Source organism: Pseudopodoces humilis, chromosome 6 (assembly GCF_049639895.1).
Source record: "Pseudopodoces humilis isolate 2021_Gansu_Grassland_sample_001 chromosome 6, ASM4963989v1, whole genome shotgun sequence".
In the NCBI taxonomy this organism is placed as follows: domain Eukaryota; kingdom Metazoa; phylum Chordata; class Aves; order Passeriformes; family Paridae; genus Pseudopodoces; species Pseudopodoces humilis.
In genome coordinates, this window is record NC_142205.1 from 72,099,271 (window position 1) to 72,117,249 (window position 17,979).

General features: G+C 59.4%; 1 protein-coding gene and 1 long non-coding RNA gene across 3 annotated transcripts; both read left to right on the top strand.

Annotated features, from left to right (window-relative positions):
• Nucleotides 1-1,237: 1,237 nt before the first annotated feature.
• Nucleotides 1,238-10,037, top strand: FGF5 (fibroblast growth factor 5). 2 transcript variants are annotated; one of them, XM_088056626.1, is made up of 3 exons: nucleotides 1,238-1,400; nucleotides 5,176-5,279; nucleotides 8,339-10,037. In XM_088056626.1, exons 2-3 carry the CDS (start codon nucleotides 5,250-5,252, stop codon nucleotides 8,678-8,680), a joined length of 372 nt encoding a protein of 123 aa, XP_087912752.1. In that variant the 5' UTR covers nucleotides 1,238-1,400; nucleotides 5,176-5,249; the 3' UTR covers nucleotides 8,681-10,037. The 2 variants fall into 2 exon arrangements, with proteins under 2 accessions (XP_087912752.1, XP_005531823.3); XM_005531766.3 differs by lacking the exon at nucleotides 1,238-1,400 and adding an exon at nucleotides 2,585-2,897.
• A 4,575-nt stretch (nucleotides 10,038-14,612) lies between these two features.
• LOC106628642 (uncharacterized) lies at nucleotides 14,613-16,214 on the top strand. Its single transcript, XR_001332052.2, has 2 exons — nucleotides 14,613-14,728; nucleotides 15,146-16,214. It is a non-coding gene; the product is annotated as an uncharacterized LOC106628642 (long non-coding RNA).
• The last annotated feature ends 1,765 nt before the right edge of the window (nucleotides 16,215-17,979 follow it).

A 17,979-nucleotide genomic window follows, 5' to 3' on the forward strand; every position in this document is an offset into this window, starting at 1 on the left:
CCTGTCCAACTTGCAGGCCCGGTGCTCTGCAGCAGATCAAACAGGCTCAGAAGAGTCCTTCTCATCTTCACACGGGGAATTTTACACGTGAAACTCAGCTCCATTTGTTGAGTTTTTCTCTGTAACCGAGCCCTGAATAATTCAAATAACATAACATCAGCATTAGGCTTCCAAAGCTGCTGGTGTGTGTTAGTTGCTGCTGCCAAAGGCAATTACACACAATTGCTCCAGGAAGTTCACTATTACGTCTGCTTATTTATTTAAATTTAAATCTCGTGTTTGGTTTGTTTTGGGCTTGGTGTTTTCTTGGGGCTTTTTTTGAGTTGTGCTACAGGAACAATACACCAGGAGTATTTAGGATCGACGTGTGATGCAGGTGAACGAGTAGGAAGCGCCCAAAGCCGCACAGGTCGTGCCCAAAGCGCTGCTTGTGAGCTCTTTGCAGTGAAGGTGAAAACACATCGTGTGCCACAGGGACCTGTGTGAGTCATTTTTCCTCAGTGAAGGTGGTCAGGTATTGCTCTGATGGGGACACGGGAGCCCCCAGAGAAGGGGGATGCTATCCTGCACTTGTCCCATTGAGCAGCAAAGAAAGGAGTACAGGGAATGAGTGAACCCCTAAGGGCTTTGCTGTCTCACTGTGCCCCCCAGAAAGGGTCAGGAATGTGCTCTGCAGTGGGGTTCCCTCCAAAAGCAGGTCTTGAGGACCAGCCTGGGCAAGCCCACGTGCTTGATGTTGCCTTCTTGGTGGCCACAACCCACGGGAGTTGGAGTTTTCTGGCAATTCTTCACTGGAGGGGAAAGACAGGAGTGTGAGTGAGCAGAAGATGCCTGGCACCAGAACCGCTGTTGGAAGCCGCGTGGGTGGATAAGAGAGTCGAAATCAGCGAGGCTGGACTTGCTGGGGAACCCCCTGGGCACAGAAGCTTTTCCTAGCAGTGGCTGTCTCTGGCCCCCGGGCATGCAGGCGCCTCCTCTCTGCTCCTGGGCTGCTGCTGTGCCTCATCACCCCAGGATGGGATCTGTGAATGTTTTTGCGTTCACCTTTAGCTGTCGGTGGCAGAACCAGTGGTCTCTGATCTGCTGAAACAACAGGGATTTTGCTGCCGTGATCCTGTCCCGGCTGCAGCCTTTATGCCAAGGTGCCCAAGAGGAAATCCTCCTGGAGCAAGGTGGCTGTGCTTCTCTCAGCTGTGCAGAGGCAGAAAGTCTTGTGTGAACACCACTCGAGAGTTTAGGAAGTCCTGCGGGTTCTCATCCTCCTCGAGGATCCGGATTTGGAATCAGCATGGATGTGTAACTCAAGAGGAGGTGGGTAAGTGGAAGTCATGGATTTTGCCAGGCTAGCCACTACAGCTGGGAGAAGTAAACAAGATTGGAGTGCCCTGACCTTCCTTCAGGTATGTGCATCTATATATAGGGCTGTCTATGTATACATGTCTATATATAACGCGTGTGCATACGGCCCTGGGGATATATATACGTGCTGAGAAATGGTTTGAAATGGCAGCAATGCTGCGAGATCATCTGCTCACGCCAGGCCGTGCCAGGTGTCAACCGGGCTGGATACAGCTCCTTAAGTGCGTGTCCCTCTCTGTGCCCCCGACCTTCAGCTTCCTCGGGAGGCGAAGGTCACCCTCGGACGTGCCACCGGCTCTGCCTCCTTCCTGCCGAACCCGATCCCTGCGCGCGTGGCCAGGACGAGCCCGCCGGCCAGAAGCACCCCTGGGATGGCCGGGGGGCGATTCCCGGTGGGATTTAGGGGACAACACCGGTTGGCAGGAGCGCTGAGGGCGCGGAGGGGCGGAGTTGGTGCCGCGGGATGGGCAGGGCGTGTTCGGCCCGTGTCGGCTTTAGTAGAGGCGAGCTTTCCCCGGTGGCTTCGAGAGCCTGGAGCGGCCCTAGGAGCCGAGGAAAGCGTGACCCACGTGGATTTGTGCCGGGGGATGGATGGGATGTCGCTGCGGGGTCTCCTCCGGCGCTGTGCGCTCCTTGTCTTTGTGCGGGGGAAGGAGCAGGGCCGGGGGGCACCTGCCGTGTGTGCGGGACACCCTGACAGCGGCTGCGGGCCTTGCGGCCCCTGCCCGGGCACCCGGGAGGGTGGTGCGGACCGACGAGGGCCGCCGCTTTCCTGCGGGCCCCGAGATGCCGCTGGGGGTTGGTGATGGACCCTCCGACAGCTCAGGGGCTGCTCTCGGGGCCGAGCGTGGTCCCGTGAGGGAGGGAGAGCAGCGGCTTTGCGGTTCGGGGGCTTGTCCCGAGCCCCCTGCCCGAGGCTGGGCTGGGAGTGCAGCTGCCTTGTCACCCCCCGAACCCCAGGCGGGGGGCTGCAATCCGAGCCTGTCCCCAGGGTCCCGCAGCCCCGTGGCCTCGTCCCGGCGAGGAGGACAAGTTAATTCCCAGATAGATGCTCCCCGAGCCCCGCATCTGCCGCGGGGGGGGGGGGGGGGGGGGGGGGGGGGGGCGGGGGGGGGGGGGGGTGGGGCCGGGCACAGGTGCGGGGCCGCCGCCCGGTTATAAATAGCGGGGAGGGGCGGCCCGGCTCCCCCCGTGCTCGGTCCCCCCCTCCAGGGCTCGGAGCGGGATGCGGCGCCCTCCCTCCCTCCTCCCGCCCGCCGGCAGCATGAGCCCGTCCTTCCTCCTCCTCCTCCTCCTCCTCGCCCTGCCCGCCCGCGCCCGGCGAGGGCTGCTGCCCGGCGGGGCGCAGCGGGCCCGCAACGCCCCCGCGTCTTCCTCCTCCTCTTCCTCCTCCCCGGCGGCGGCGGGGCCGAGCCGCTTCCCGCGGAGCCGCCCGGATCGGCGGCGGGGCCGGCTCTACTGCCGGGTGGGCATCGGCTTCCACCTCCAGCTGCACCCCGACGGCCGCGTGGACGGAGCCCACGACGCGAGTCCGCTCAGTGAGTGGGGCCCGGGAGGGCTGGGGGGCTGCCGCGCCAGGGCCGGGCTCCCGGGGCTCAGCATCCCCATCCCTGCGTTCTTCCCACCCCCCCGGGGGCCGACAGAGCCCCGCGCCCGGACTGAGCTGCGGGCCCTGGGAAAGAAGGGGCGTTTGGGGTGCCGGGGGGAGGGCTGTGCTCTGCGGGCTCCGTGGGAGCTGCCTGCCTGCCTGCCTTCCTCTGGGAAGTGCCACCTGGGGGTTCGCCCGGCCCCAGCAAGTGAGTCCCTGGGGATGGTGTGAGAGCGTGAGGTCTGCACTCCCACCACAGCCCTTGCCAGGCACCTGGGGGAGAAGATGCTGCCCCTTTTCGGTCCTTTCCCTGTGGGACTTTTCCATCCCTCTCTCTGTGTTCTCGTTCTCCCAGCACAGCGATAGGATATATTCAGTTTAAAAATAGGACTGAGGCTGACGTTCCCCTGAGAGAAAGCTGTGCTAACTCATGGCTTATCCTCTGGTCGGAGTTGCCATGATATCCTGCTAGAGGGAATGAAATGGCAGGTGGGGATGAAAAATCTCTTGAGGAGCCCAAGGGTTCGGGCCCGAGGTGACCCCAGCAGCGAGCGTGGCTCAGCTGCTGGGAGCGTTCACGGAGCAGCCGCCGCATCTGCCGGGGACCAAAGAATTTGGGGCCCAGGCTGTGGTGCAGCACCAGGAGGGAGGACAACCCCTGGGCAGGAATGTTGAGAGCCCAGGAGTTCCGCTCTGGCCTTCACGGGCGCGGCAGGCACAGTGGCTTGGAGGGGTTCAGAGGATGGGGAGCGAAGTGGGGCACCCACGCCGCGGCTGTTTTGGGAGACGTGGGTTTGGAAGGGCTGGCAGAAGTTTGGTGCTACAGCTGTCCTGCAGAGACCTGAATTATGTGCAGTTCCTTCCTCCTTAACCTGAGATATCCCCCCCCCCCGGAAAGGCCACAGCGACAGCAGCCCCACACGTCGGAGCAGAGCCAGTCCTGGCTGGGGACGCGCTGCTGGGGGGGCTGTGCCGGGCTGTTGCAGTGAGGAGGCCCTCAGGAGGAAGAAGTTGGCTTTTGGCAGGGTAACCCCCACTTTGGTCCCTGGGAAACGGGGCTTCACCCCAGGCAACCCCCCCAGTAACCAGGAGCGTGCCTGCCACAGCAACTGAGCCCCCCCAGTGAGAGGCAGGAGGTTTTGGGGTGCCCCAGGTGTGTGACAAGGTGCTTGCCTGGCTGCGGTGGGGCTGCAGGGGCGGGGCAGCCTGTAACCCTCCCCAAGGTGCCCCCCAGGCCCTGGGTGCTGGCACTTGGGTGCCTCAGGGGGATGTGCTTCCTCCTTAAAATAAACATGGGAAGTGGTGATCTGATACCCAGCCTTGGGGGATTTAGCGTGGCTTCGTGTTGGCTCCTGGCATGTTAATCCCACAGCCCTTTGGGGGCCGGCAGAGATGCTCTGCGGGCTCTTTCCTCTGGGGCCGGGGCCACGGAGCCGCTGGGGCTGCACTGCGCAGCGGTGCGGGTTCCCCAGGGTGCGAGGGGTCCGCTGGGGACCTGGTGCTGCCCCCGAGCTGGGGGGCTCGGGGGGACGCCCGGCCCGAGGTGCCCCTTGGGGAGGTGCCCCTTGGGGAGGTGCCCCTTGGGGAGGTGCCCCTTGGGGAGGTGCCCCTTGGGGAGGTGCCGTGTCGGTGCTGCGGCTGAGGGACGCTCGGAGCTTGCAGTTGTTCCGTCAGATGAGTTGCAGGTCCTGCGTGCCCCACCAGGGGCCTGAGCCCCCCTGACGCTCGGGAAGCTCCCGTTTTCTCCATGGCCGGGCTGCACAGCGCCCCGAGCCCCGGTGAGGGAGGGGTGGGAGGGAGCACCAGGGGTACCCCCAGTGCCAGCTGGGCTGTGGGACACCGACTTCCCGAGTTCAGCCTCCGCGGGATGAGCGTGGGTGACTGATCCCAGCAGGCTGGAGTAGGTACAAGGGACTTTTCCCACCCTTGGGAAGGGCTTCCCCAGGGGTCCACTTGTTCTACCGCAGCCCAGCCAGGAATTGTGCCCCAAAATGGAACTTAATTAAAAAAAAACAGTCCAAGCCACCAACCTGTGTCCGTCCCAGAGTGGATGGAGGCTGCTTTGTGAGGCAGAGGGATGGAGCAGGAGCTGGGTGGAGCCAGGCAGCTGAGGAGCAGGGACGTGGGAGAGGAAATGCAAACCTGTCAGACTGAGTTGTATTTATTTTTTCTCTGTCGCACCGATGTGAAAAGAACTGTGATTTATTTTGGGATTTCTGTCATCCTAGGTATTTTGGAAATATTTGCTGTGTCTCAGGGGATTGTAGGAATACGAGGAGTTTTCAGCAACAAATTTTTAGCGATGTCAAAAAAAGGAAAACTCCATGCAAGTGTAAGTAAACCCCCCCCCCCCCCCCCACTTACCAGTACGTGTTGTTTATTAAAGGCTTTGTGACACCCGCACGTGTCGGCACAGGGACAGTCCCAGGCAGGGCCGTGGCACGGTGTCCCCCCCGGGCTGGCACCGGCACGGCCAGAGCGGGGCCGGGTGGAGCTGAAGCCCCCCCAAGCCCGAGCCCACCTTCGCGCTTAGTGCGTCGGAGCGTGCAGAGCGCGCCTTTCTGCGTGCAGCCGGGTGTCGGCATCAGCAGAGCTGCTCTCGGAGCACGGCTGGGTTATTTTTAGCCGCTCCTGCAGCAGATCCCGCAGAAGGGTTTAGCCAAATGTCTCCCGGCGAGCAGCACGCGTGGCGCCGGCAGCCCCGGGGCTCGGGCTGGCTTCGCCCTTGGGGACCCAGAACCCTGGAGGGGCTGGGGCAGGTGAGCTCCAGACCGCGCAGGTGTGCTGCAGCTAGAGTGGAACAGCCCTGGTAACTCCTCTGCAGGATGTTCTCCTGAAGGCTGAGGTTTCCTGCAGGTCTCGTTATGCTTTTTCCAGCCTCCTGTGTTGAATGAATCCTCAAGTTGCTTTCGCTTGCTTCTTTCAGCCTCGGGATGTTGCTTCCCTGTTTGTTGTTAGTTCCAGGGATCATTTAAACAAACACGGGGTACTCCTGTGCTTACCCAAGGTGCCTTTGCAAGGGCATTTTTAAGGCAGCCCCTTGTCCCTGAAGGGGGTTCCCAGAGAAGCCCGGTCGGGGCTAGCGGCTGGGGAGAGGGAAAAGGCGGCTGCCCACCCCGAAACTGCCGGACAAACCTCCCGCTCCCAGAGCGGATGGCAGGGACGTGCTGGTGCTGCCCCGAGGTCACAGATCGCTTCCAGGGAGGTTTGTGAACTCGCCTCTCTCTCCCTTAGGTCTTTTGGGAGTGCTGCTCCTGAAGCCTATTGATGCTTAAAGGGTGAGCACGTGCTTGCTGATTTTAAGAAATGAAGTAGGAGTATGACTGGGGTCTATGGGAAAAGGGGAATAATGGCTCCACGGGGGAAAACAGAGGAGGTGAGAGCAGAGGGGCAGAGCAGGAGGAGAGGGAAAGGACGGAGAGGAGAGGGAAGCAGGCAGAGCGCGCTTGCCGGACCCTCCAGAGCCTTCTCTTCTGGTGTACAATGGGCCTCTTATCTAAGCTGAAGCCTTGATTTATGCCCTGGCACAGGCAGAAATTAAATCAAGCCTCGTTGGTGCGCGGTTAATTGTTGACACACAAAGGGCAGGGCCGGAGAGGGACCTCAGCCAGGAGGGTCAGGGCAGGGGTGAGGACACATGATGCCCCACTCGGGTGAAAGCTGCAAATTTGTAGAAACTTGACCCAAATGTCTAAAGATTGCTGGACTAAACAATGCCAATAATGCAAACCCGGCATCTGCTGCTCTTTCCTGCGCTGGCAGGATTGAAGTCATTTCATGGCCTAATGAGTTCCGAGCAGTACAAAGCACGTCCTGTGCCCGTCACTCAGGGCAGCGCTTTGATATGGGAGTCAGGCCGGGGGCTTCGCGCTGAACCACAGACAAAAGTCACTCCTGCAGGAATTTGGGCTCCCTCAGAACTTGCTCTCGGGCTCAGCTCCATCCTGGCTCGATTCTTTATAGACGCTCTCCTCCTCTTTCTTTTCTTCTTATTTTTTTTTTTTTTTTATGTCAGCTTAATTAAATTACCGAGTGGTTCATTTTTAGAGGCACCAGCTTCAGAAAATGACAGTTATCCCAGCAATTATCAGTTGTGTGCACAGATGGCTTTTTCCTCGTTGATAAATCCTCGCTCTCCTGTTTGTCCATTTTTAGCACGGAGCGGGTGGGAGGGGTTTTGTGCCAGTCCAGCAGGGACCCCCGTGGGACAGATTTGCCCAGGTAATTCTGCTTTTCCAGGAGTTGCCGCAAAGCCGCGTTCCTCACTGGGGCAAATCTCTGCTCGACCGGATTTTGAAATTTAATTGACTTCAGGACCGCTCTTGGTGATTGTCTCTGGAGCTCTGCATAGAAAATCCGGTGCCAGCCATGTGCTGTGGCTGCCCCGCCTGCCCTGCGCAGGGAAAAAAAGGTTTTTCCAGGCTGGAGCAGTGCAGTGATGAGCCGAGAGGCCGGGATGTGGGGAAGTCTGATGGGATCATGGTGAGGCAGCTGTGGATGCACTTCCCAGGGCAGGGGCTTCCCTCCTCACCTGGGGCATCCTGCCTGAGCACTGCTGGGCTTCAGGGAGCACCAGTGGTCAGGAAAGCCTTGCTGGGGAAGGTGAAGGCCTGTGCACGAGGTGGGGGCAGCAGGGACGGTGTATGGGAGACAGGGAGAGCAAAAACGAGTTGAGGAGGTGATGTCCCTTGGAAGCAACAAGATGATGAGGACCTAATTCCAAGTGCTGTGAGGCACAAAATGTGCGTGGCAGGTTGTGGGCTCTGTCACTTGTGCTGTAAGGCTTGACTCCTTTGATTAAATTTGGGCTTTCAAGCAATTTTCTTGTGGTTACAAAGCCCTGCCGGGGGTTGGGTCCTGCTCTCGGTCGCTGGTTTCGGAGCTGGAGGGCTCAGCATCTCCTCTGTGTCAGTGGTTTGGAGGTGCTGCTGTGAAATTGAGCTGGGGAAGCTTTTAGGGCACCGTGCCCATCACCAGGTTTGAGTGTGGCAGAGGGTTTGGGAAGGGCTGCTGGAAGCTGTAGCCAGGGGTCCCAGGGCTGTGGGCACACAGGTGGGGTGCTAGGCTCTGCTCTTGTGTTTTGGAATGCTTTTTTTTGGAGATAAGGCCAGTGCTGGGGTAGGAGGGGACAGGAGGGAAGGGCACTACTGGGGCAGCCCAAGCCTTTTTTATCCCCCAAAGATCCCAAACCTGGGTGGCAAGCAGCTAGCCAAGTATCTGCGCTGGGGGTTTTTCCAATAGTCGGGTGCCTGGCACTCTCGGTGTCGGTGCCCCGCGTTTCCAGCCGCTCCTTAGGGGCCTGGTTTTGGGGAACAGCCTAACCAGCAAGCCTTGGGGTGGGGGACAGGTAGCACCTGGCCCTCGCCAGCGGTGTCCCCTCTGTCCCCGCAGGCTCGCTTCACTGTGGACTGCCATTTCCGGGAGCGCTTCCAGGAGAACAGCTACAACACCTACGCCTCGGCCGTGCACCGCAGCCCTCGCTCGGGCCGCCAGTGGTACGTGGCCCTCAACAAGCGGGGAAAAGCCAAGCGGGGCTGCAGCCCCCGCGCCCGGCCCCAGCACGTCTCCACGCATTTCCTGCCCCGCTTCTGGCAGCCGCAGCCCCCCGAGCTCGCCTTCACCGTCGCTCTCCCCGAGAAGAAGCCCCCGCCGCCCAAGCCCAAGGCCGCCCCGTCCCCGCCTCGGAAGAACCCCGGCCCCGTCAAGTACCGGCTGAAATTCCGCTTTGGGTAGCGCCGGGGCAGCGGGGATGCCGCAGGCACCGGGCAGCGGGGAGCTTTCGGGGGTGACCCCGCGGGAGCCCCGTGTCCCCTCTGCACATGGACACGGGGCAGCTCCCAGGCGGCCGTGCCGGGCTCGAGGTCTTCTCCTACCCACGCAAGCTGGGCGGTCCCCGGAGGCGTCGGCTGGGATGAGCAGCTCGGGATTGCCCAAGGGAATTCCAGCGGTGAGCTGGAGGCGCTGGAAGGACCGACCTCGGGTTAGTGTTCTGTTGTTGGAAGAAGTAGGACGGTACGTCTATAGCAAACATATTTTCTTACCTTATTTTCATTAGTGACTCCTTTGACAATCATTTTCATACGAGAGAGATGTTCAGAGGCAAGCGGTTTTGTTTTTCTTGCATCTCCTTCTTGCTGCACTTTTTCCTCCGACCATACCTCAGGCACCGTATATCCAGGTCTCTCCCTTTCCCTTCTCTCAGAGGCCGGCTCTTCCCTTCCACAAATAAAACAGAGAGACCAAACCCCGCAAATTCAGTCGCCTTATCTGTGGCGTGAGGTGATCTTCAGACTCTTTATTGGCAATAATAGCCGTGTGTGTACATATTTTGTGAGGGTCGCAGGCTCGGGGAGGAGGGTGCCTGTTTGCAGCCCGCTCCTGGCTGTCTCTCCCGTTCTTCCCTGGACAGCTGCGGGAGCGAGGCTCTTCCTGTCCATCCAAGTATGGATTCGATGCCTGCTTTAAAATACCTCTGCCCTGGTGCCGGGGCATTCCCGCTCCCTGGAGGAGCCCCTCCATAGGTATCATCCCCACAGGACAGGGATGCCTGTGGCCCCCCAGCTGCCCACCGGTTTCGTCCAACAGTTTTTGCTGCTGATTTATTTTATCACTCTCAACACGTTTGCAGAGGCAGGGAGCAAGGTTTTTATTTGGCAGTGAGCGTGGCAATGTGGCAATAAATGCTGTTACAGCTGCTTGTCCCTCCGGGAGAGTTTTCCCGCCCAGGTTGAATTGATGCTGAATTGTTTCTCTGTCGTGGTGTGACCTGTGGAGTAGTCATGCACATGGAGTTTGTGATGGGTGTTCAGCTCTGTCGCTGCACGTACAGGCACTGGTAGCATTGAACCTCACCCGTGAAGCCTTAATAGGAGCCCAGGTGGGCAGAACCCCTCAGGACCTGAGCCCTGCCAGCGTCCGGCTGCAATAATTCGCCTCCTCTCCGCATCCGATTGTGGCACAAATGGCTGTTTCCATTGGAATCGTGGTTCTTTGCCTTTGCCATCCTTCTGGCAGCCCCTGGCCAGACACGCATGCTCCGTGGATGGGGATGGATGGGGACGCTGGAATAAAATAGTTGTGTTTCATTTTATTACCTGATTCTGTGATCTCTTGACTCGTCCGTGCCTTCTTCTCCCCGAAGGAGAAAAATGAGCACTGTGAAATGGGCTGCTCCAGGTGTTCCCGTGGGGTTGGTTCCTGTGGGTGATGGGGTGGAGCGGGACTGAAGGGATGTGTGTGTGTCCCCAACCTGAGCCCTGGGGTGTCCTGTGCTCCCGGCACTTCCAGCTGGGCTGGCTGTGAGTGACAAAACCCAGGTGCTGCCAGTGAGGCACACGTGGATGTAACTGGTCAGTGCTCGGTTCACCTCGGTGAGACAAGGCAATCAGAACCTTGGCAGGTGCTGCCCCAGCCCGGGCAGGGGTGTGGAGCTCCCCGGGCAGGCAAAGGAGGAGTGAACATGCTGCCACTGCATCCCTTCAGAGGAAAAAAGGTACTGGTTTCATATTTCCTTACAGCAAACTTTTATTGGGGTGGGAGGGATGGAAGTGATGTTTTGCTGTTGCAGTAATCGTTAAAACATTGTCACGATACTGAAACAAAGACCTCTGTGACAGGGAGAGCAGGGTCAGGGAATGCAGCAGACACCCCCTGGACCGGCTGGACACCCTTCTTTAAGGGAATTCACTGGACTTGCTTAGCAGCAGGGGGGGACTAAGGGCCTGAGGACATGGTAATTTTATTTTCTTTTAATTTAAAAATTAAATTAATTTTTTGTGGGTATTTTTTTCTGTTTTTCTGTTGTCCTTTTCAACCACCTCAGAGGTACCGCTGTGGTGCTGGAGAAAAAGCCAGAAACCAAAGAAGCTAAACAGGATTCCCAAGTTCCTTTCCAGACAATTGCTGCCTTCAGAGGAGGTGTAAATCCCCGTGGAGCTGTGGAAGGGGATGCAGGGAGCACAGCAGAGTGTGCAGTGGGCTCTGTCCCCCCGCTCCCTGGTTTGGGAGACGTACATTGACATTCTGAGAGGAAAAAAAGCCTTCCCATCCTTTTTCACCCTTCAGTCTCCCCTGCCGGGGGCGTGTGTCTTGCTCCAGGCCCCTCAAAAGGATTTGTGTGTGTCCTGCGCTCCCGGACGCTTGGAAGGAGTATCCTTAAGCAGGAGAGGGAGGAAGAGGATTTTGTATGGAGCTGGCGCGTTCGGGCAGGTGAGGAAAGAAAAAAAAAACAAAAGCGGCGGCTCCCCAGAGGAAAGGGCATTCCTCCGCCATCCTGGCCGAGGTACGGCCCCGAAATGTGCGTTTGGCAGCGCTTCAGGCTCCGGGGGGCTGGCGGGGCTGCCCCAAATGAAGGCCGAGCGTCCGAGAGTCCGTGTCACTGTGGGTGCTGTCCCAAGAGGGGTGGTGGTTTTGGGGGGAGCGTGTTACAAAGTGAACTGTCCTTTTCCCGGGATTTTTTAGTGTGGATGTTGTTACAGTGTGTCCCCGCTCCTTCATGCGGGATGTTGAACTTGTCTCGAAAAAGACTTTGAGCTTTGTATTGATGCACTCCCCAAAAGCCCCTGGCAAGGGCGGTTCAGGCAGAGCTCGTGCAATTTTTGGCTTTAGGCTTTTATTTTGAGCTCTGCCTTCTCGCACTTGTCGCAGCGTGTGCTTGCTGTGAAAACCGAGTCTGCCTCGGGAATTCTGGGCTTTGCAGTCACATATTACCCTATCCTGTAGGTTCCCTCTGATTTTTTTGTTCTTGCCCTTTCTCCACTCTGTTTCCCTGGTGTGTACGTCTTCAAGCACTCACTTGTGTGCTTTTCTGGCCTCTTGAGGAAAATAAATTAACAACTGCCATAAATAGTAGTTTGGGGGGGGACCTTGCTACGAGGAGCTGAAAAACATTTTTATAGCACTTTGTCAGCATAGTTGGTGAACGGTAGAGCCACTGAGCAGCTTCCTTGTCCTATGGAATTTTTCCCTTTTTTATTTTTTTGTGTAGTGAGATGATTATGGGATAATTTAAAAGCACGTGTCAAACATCTCTAGTAGCATTTGTGGGAACACATGTGCTGCCTAGTTCAGCTATTGCAATACCTCATGTGCTATCCTGTTTCAAGCTCTTAGTTCAGACAAAAGCTCTTTTTATTTAATGCACTTTTTTTACATTAACTGGTTTTTTTTGTTTTTTTTTTTCTCTTCTGTTTTTTTTGGTTTTTTTTTTTTTTAATATACAGAATTGACTCTTCATAGAATCATAGAATCCTGGAAAGGTTTGCTTGAAAAGGACCTGCAGGATCACTGCATTCCACCCCTCTGACATGAGCAGGGACAACTTCCACTAGACCAGGTTGCTCCAAGTCCTGTCTAACCTCGTCCAAGGAAAATAATGGGATCCTTCTAGTCCACACCTGGGACACAGGCCTTGGGCCGTTTGTCCAGGAAGGGGTTGCTTGGGTCCAAACAGGGAGGAGTTAACTGGTGAGTGATGTCTTGTGTCCTCTTTGGTAAACACACTTGTGTTTAATGGTTTTGGAGATACCTTTGAGTGGCCAGTATTGATCCCAAGGAGGCTCCCGCAGCCAGACCTCATTCCCCTGAGGAATCGTGTTCACCTTGGCTCTTGCACAACAGCAGCTTCCAGCTCCATTTCCCAGAAGGGACTAAAGGAACCCAACATCACGATGGAGGGTGCCTGGGCTGCCTCTCTGCTCCCCTGTGAGCTGGAGGCCGCTGTGCAGCCGCAGTTATTCCCATGTTATTTGTAGGGCTGCTCTGCAGGAACCCCTCAGCACGGCGGAGCTCGGTAGGGGAGTGAGGGCAGGGCCAAGGTCAGCAGAGGCAGGGACTGATCTCAGGGTGCTTCTCAGGGTTTGTAGCTGAGGTTTAAGTGTAACAGGGCTCTCTCAGGGGCTGAACCTCCTCTCCTCCTTGTGCAGGGAGGCTCCTCCTGAGGGGTTTTTGGGAAGCTAGCTGCAGAGGAGCTCTGCACTGCACGTCTTGCAGAGGTGCTTTGGGCCAGAGGGCCGCTGTTTTCTCTCTTGGCAGACACAGAGTTCCACTGTAGAATACTGGGAGGCAGTGTGTAGCTTTCCCCTGGACCTTCTCCACCTTCTTGGATGTTAGGTGTCTCTGTGCAGCGACACGGGGCTGGATCCCCGCCTCTGCGAAGAAGCAGGGCTGAAATGTCTCGGTTAGGGTTAGCCTCACAGACTTGAGCACAGGTCTCACTGCTGCCTGCTGAGCCCCTGCTGTTCAGGAGAAGAGTCTGGCCTGAGGGGCTCCAGGCAGCTGCAGGGCTCATTCTCCTGGCTTTCCAGGTTTTCTCCTCTGAAAAGTTTTCCCTCTATGACGGCCAATGCAGTCAGTGGGATTTGTCCTGGAGAGGTGTTGGGAAGAAAGGAGGGAGTAAATTCACTGGGGGGATGTGCGGTGAGGGACTGAGTTGCAGGGAAGGGGAGTCTTTAGAAACTGTATCAGTATATCCCTGAAACAGGGGGTGCAGCAGTGGTGAGGGTGGTTGGATTTGGCCTGGACCAGTCAGGATGAGCCATAAACAACCCAACCAAGCCCCTGAACCCTCCGTGGATGCTGGGAACGCTTCCACAGACAGGCACCCACGATTCCAGAGGACAAGTTCTAAGTGACTGCATACAGTCCTTGGGGGATTTCCTTTATTTATTAACACTGGGTCAGATTCCTCTCAGCCCTGGGCAGCAAAACCTCTGGGACCGTGCTGTAGGATAGAATCAGGGCCGTGTTTAATCTGTTCAGTGTTGTCAGCCCCACACATGAGTTGCAGTGGTGTCTGTGTGCTGGGCGGGAGGGTTTGCTGGCATTGTGGTCATCCCTGGGAGTACCTTTGTGCTCCACAGCAGCCGGATGCAGTGCTGGGGACACTTTGGGCCTGTCAGCTTCAGCGTTTGATGGGCAAAGTCACCGAAACAAAACACAGCAGTGAGGTTTGTCCGAGTGCTGCTGTCAGAGCCCGCCTGCCAGCCTGTGCTCTGTGCTGTGTGTTTGCACTGCTGGGAGTGACTGCCCCCTTCCGAGCTCAGCCCCACACATCCCAAAGGCTCTTCCAGCAGTATCTTATCCTTTACTTCCCTTCGTGATAATTGATTCTCCAGATTGCTACGAGCACTTATTTAATTTTTCACGGAGACAAGCACATGGCAGAGACAGGAGCTGCCTTTGGAGGAGGGAGTGCTGTGCCCTTGCTGCGCTCTTTTTCCTACAGCAGGGACAAATACACTATGCCAAGTCCTATTTCCCGGTGCTTTTACCTAGGAAAGCTCTTCCTGGGAGACGGGGAACGACACACACTTATTTCTGAGGCGCTCCCACTGGCCTGGCATCCCCGAAAAGATGAGGAATAATCAGTTTTTTCCCAGCGGTGTTGGGGGCGCTCCGGGCCGTGCTGCCGGTGCTCTGGCGTTTCCCGGGGTGTCTCTGGGCCGGGGGGGACGCCGGGGCCCGGTTCGCTACCGCCGCCTGCCGCCCGCGGGCCGCCGCTGCAGCGGGCACTGCGCATGCGCACTGGCCACGGCGACGCCGAGCGGTCACGCGGCCGTTGAGGGCGGGGCGGAGCCGGCAGCGTCACGTGGTGCCGGAGGGCGGGACGGCGCCCAGGTTTGGCGCATGCGCGGTGGCGTCGGTACTCGGTTTGGGGCATGCGTCGGTGCTCGGGACTCCGATCCTGAGGCGGCCGCGCCGGTCCCGCCCGGGTGGGGCCCCGGCGCGCGGTCGAGACCATGGAGGAGCCGAGCGGTTGCTGTGGGTGCAGCCGCGCTGAAGGTGAGCGGGGCCCGGGGAGAGCCCTGGGGAGGGGGAGGGCGCTGCGGGCCCGACTCCGGAGCGGGCAGCGGGGGCTTGGCTGGAGGCGTGGGGCAGCGCAGGCTGTCCCAGCGCGGGCACGGAACCGGGGCGGAGCTGTGGAGCTGGGGCCGGGGCTCGCAGGGCCGCCCGGCAGAGCCTTTCCCGGGAAAGCGGCGCTGCAGTCTGTGCCAGCCCGGCCCCGCGGCCAGGGGAGCCCGAGGAGCAGTGTGGGGGCGCAGGGAGGGTGCGGCTGCGGAGTGCGCTGCGTGCCCCGGGCAGGGCACTGCAGGGCACGGCTTGTCCCCTGTAAATACAAAGGACAAGAAGTGCTGGTTCACTTTCTGGTGCTCCCGGCCTCCTCTCGCCCCTCATTCCCTGGCCGGCTGGGACACGCAGAGGAAACACTGAAGGAACCTTCCTGGCAGTGAGTGGGAGTCGCTGAGGGCTCCGTCCAGCTCTGGGCACAAAAGTTGGCCCTAACCTCGGCACCCCCTGTGGCTTTGGGCTCTCAACACCCCCGCTGTAGGAAACACAACACTGCAGGCAGGACCAGCTGTGGACACTCGATGAAACACTCGCCACAGACCGAATGAACCCTCAGGACTGGTGCCTCCCTGCAAACAGGCATCGAGCACAGGGTAAATAATTGCAGCTGCTGGGTAAATGCAGGAAATCAGCATTATTGTAGAGTTTTGTGCTGCCCACAGCTGTTCACCTGTATTGTTCCATTGCCAGGAATGAGCCATCGAGCTCTGTCCTATGCACATTCCAAGGGCTGGTGTTCAAAGCAGCGCTGGCATAAAAAGTGGACTTCCATTTGTGCAGGAATTTCATTGCTGGCACTGGGAAAGGGTTGGGAGCGTTCTGGGTTTCATCAGCGTGATACTCTGTGCAGACCCTGTAGGTGCTGCAAGCGCTGTCCTGCTCCCAGTCCAAGCAGGTTCTGGTTCCCAGTCCTCCCTGCGTCCGTGCCCAGCCAGCATCCCGGAGACACAACGGGCGCCCACAGCACCCCAAACAGAGGATTGTTTCCCGAGGGGAAGCGTGGATTCCAAGGTGTGAGAGAGATTTGTATTTCCAGCGTGGATCAACTCCAACCCTCCCCGGCCACGGCGCATCCGACTGCAATAATTAATTTATGTCCCTCCCCGCCCTGTCCCAGCCCAGCCGGCCGCGCTCTCCCCGGCACGTCGCTGTCAAGTGCTTGTGTAGAGGAGTGAGAACTGCAGATATTTATTAAATGGGGGGTTCTTGACAGTATTTCATGTACTAAATATTTACACTGAGCGCAGGTGACTCTTCCTTTTGCCAAGATCAAATCAGGAGGTGGAATTAAATGCTGTGTCATATGGATGGAATGGAAATTGAAGCTGCTCGACTGCTGTAGAGAAATTGTTGGTCTTATTCTTCAAAAAAAGCGTAATATTAAATGTTAAATTAAATAAAAAGGGTTTTTTATCACAGATCCCTCTCATTTCTCAGTGGGAAGGAGTTTCATGTGCAACTGCTGCTGTCCTGTAACAAGTCCCCAGGACCAAGCCACTGAAGGCTGTGGGGGGACTGGGGCCCCAGAGACAATTCTGGAAACATCCTGGGGGCACCGTGGGGTCCCTCGGGGGAGATGAGGGTGGCGCTGGCCCTGGGCAGAGGTTTCAGAGGGGCATCCGGCACAGGAGGGAGTGACAATAAAACAAACCTTCCACATCCCGAGGCTTTCCCTGCTTTGACTCACGTGGCAGCATCTGCTTTGGGCATTTTAAAGTTTGCTCTTTTTCAGCCATTTCTGTCCCAGGCAGGACCTTCCCCGACTGGAAATAAAGGTGAAATATTTTAAGGGGATTTAAAAAAACAAGTTTTGCCGTGGGAGAGTGTGAGTCGCAGAGAAATTGAGGGAGAGGAAGGGGAGGATCAGGTCCCAGCTGGCAGCTGGCAGATGAGCTGCCCCTTACCGGCGGCAGGGAAAGAGTCGCTGGTTGAAATTCCCCAAGTGCCAAAGGCGCGAAGGGCAGGAAAGGTTGAAGGCAGAGCTGGGGCCAGCCCGAGCTCGGCTCGTTCAGGAGCAGCTCCTGGGCCAGGAGTGCTCGTGGGGCCGCCCACGGACGGGCACACGGACAGACAGACAGACAAGACAGGCGGCAGCTCTGGCGCCCAGACCACGGGAGGCACCGGGCAAACAGCGCTGCCGCCGTTCTCCCGGGCCCCGGCAGAGCCCCGGCTCCCCGCAGCCGGGCCGGGAGCGAGTCCGGATCCCCGGCGGGTTCCCGGGCCCGCCACGGCAGCAGCCGGAGAGGGAGCGGCGGCACCGAACTCGGCTCGGGCCCCGCCGCGGCCTCGGGGCCGGCGGAGCGGGTGGGCCAGGCCGGGGGCGCTGCGGGGCGGGGGGGCCGGCCCTGCCCAGGCAGGGACGCCGCGTCCGCAGCGGGACCCGCAGCGCTCCCGCAGCCGGCACCGCCCTCCCGCGGCCATCCCGGGCCCGGTACCGATCCCGATCCGCCCCACGGGGGAGAGGCGGCACCGCCCGGGACCCCAGGGCGGACACCGGCAGGACCCGAACCCCCCCATCCCAGCTCCGGCTGTGGGCTCCGTCACCCGCTTTCGGTCAGCCCCGTCCCGGCATCGCGGCAGGAGGGGGAGTCGAGTCCCGGCGAGGGAGTGCCCAGTCCCCAGCCTTGTCTCAACCCCAATCCGGCCACGCTCCGCCGCCCCCGAGACCCGCCACCCGGGGCCGGCCGGGGGAGAGGCGGCACCGCTCCGCCGGCGGACACCGGCAGGACTCTGCCCCGCTGCAGACCCCGTCCCGAGCCGCGGCCCCGCCGCAGCGCGCAGGGCTCGGAGCGGAGCCCGCCGGGAGAAGCCCCCGGGCCGGGGCTCGCCCGGCGCCGAGCGACGGTCCCGGGCCAGCGGCACGGGGGGCGGGGCCGCATGAGGAGCGGGGCCACGGGACACAGCCCGAGCGCGCCTGGGAACTGCCGGGGGTCCCGGGCGGCGCCGCCTCTCCCCCATCGGCCGGATCGAGGCGCCATCGGGCCCGGCATCGGTCTCGGGCCCGGCATCGGTACCGGGCCCGGGATGGCGGCGGCGGTTCCCGCTGCGGACGCGGAGCCCCCGTGTGGACTCGGGACCCCGCAGGGCGCCCTCTGGCAGACACGGAGCGCCCGCTGCGAGCGCGGCGCCCCCCGGCGGCCCCGGGACAGCGGCACGAGGGGGGCGAGGCCAGGGAGGGGCGGGGC

What these genes read in the sequence shown, in the direction of transcription:
- FGF5 (XM_005531766.3), top strand. Translation starts at nt 2,585, where the DNA reads ATGCGGCGCCCTCCCTCCCTCCTCCCGCCCGCCGGCAGCATGAGCCCG. An exon ending in CCACGACGCGAGTCCGCTCA is followed by an intron (nt 2,898 to 5,175) that starts GTGAGTGGGGCC and finishes CTGTCATCCTAG; the next exon opens with GTATTTTGGAAATATTTGCT. An exon ending in AAGGAAAACTCCATGCAAGT is followed by an intron (nt 5,280 to 8,338) that starts GTAAGTAAACCC and finishes CTGTCCCCGCAG; the next exon opens with GCTCGCTTCACTGTGGACTG.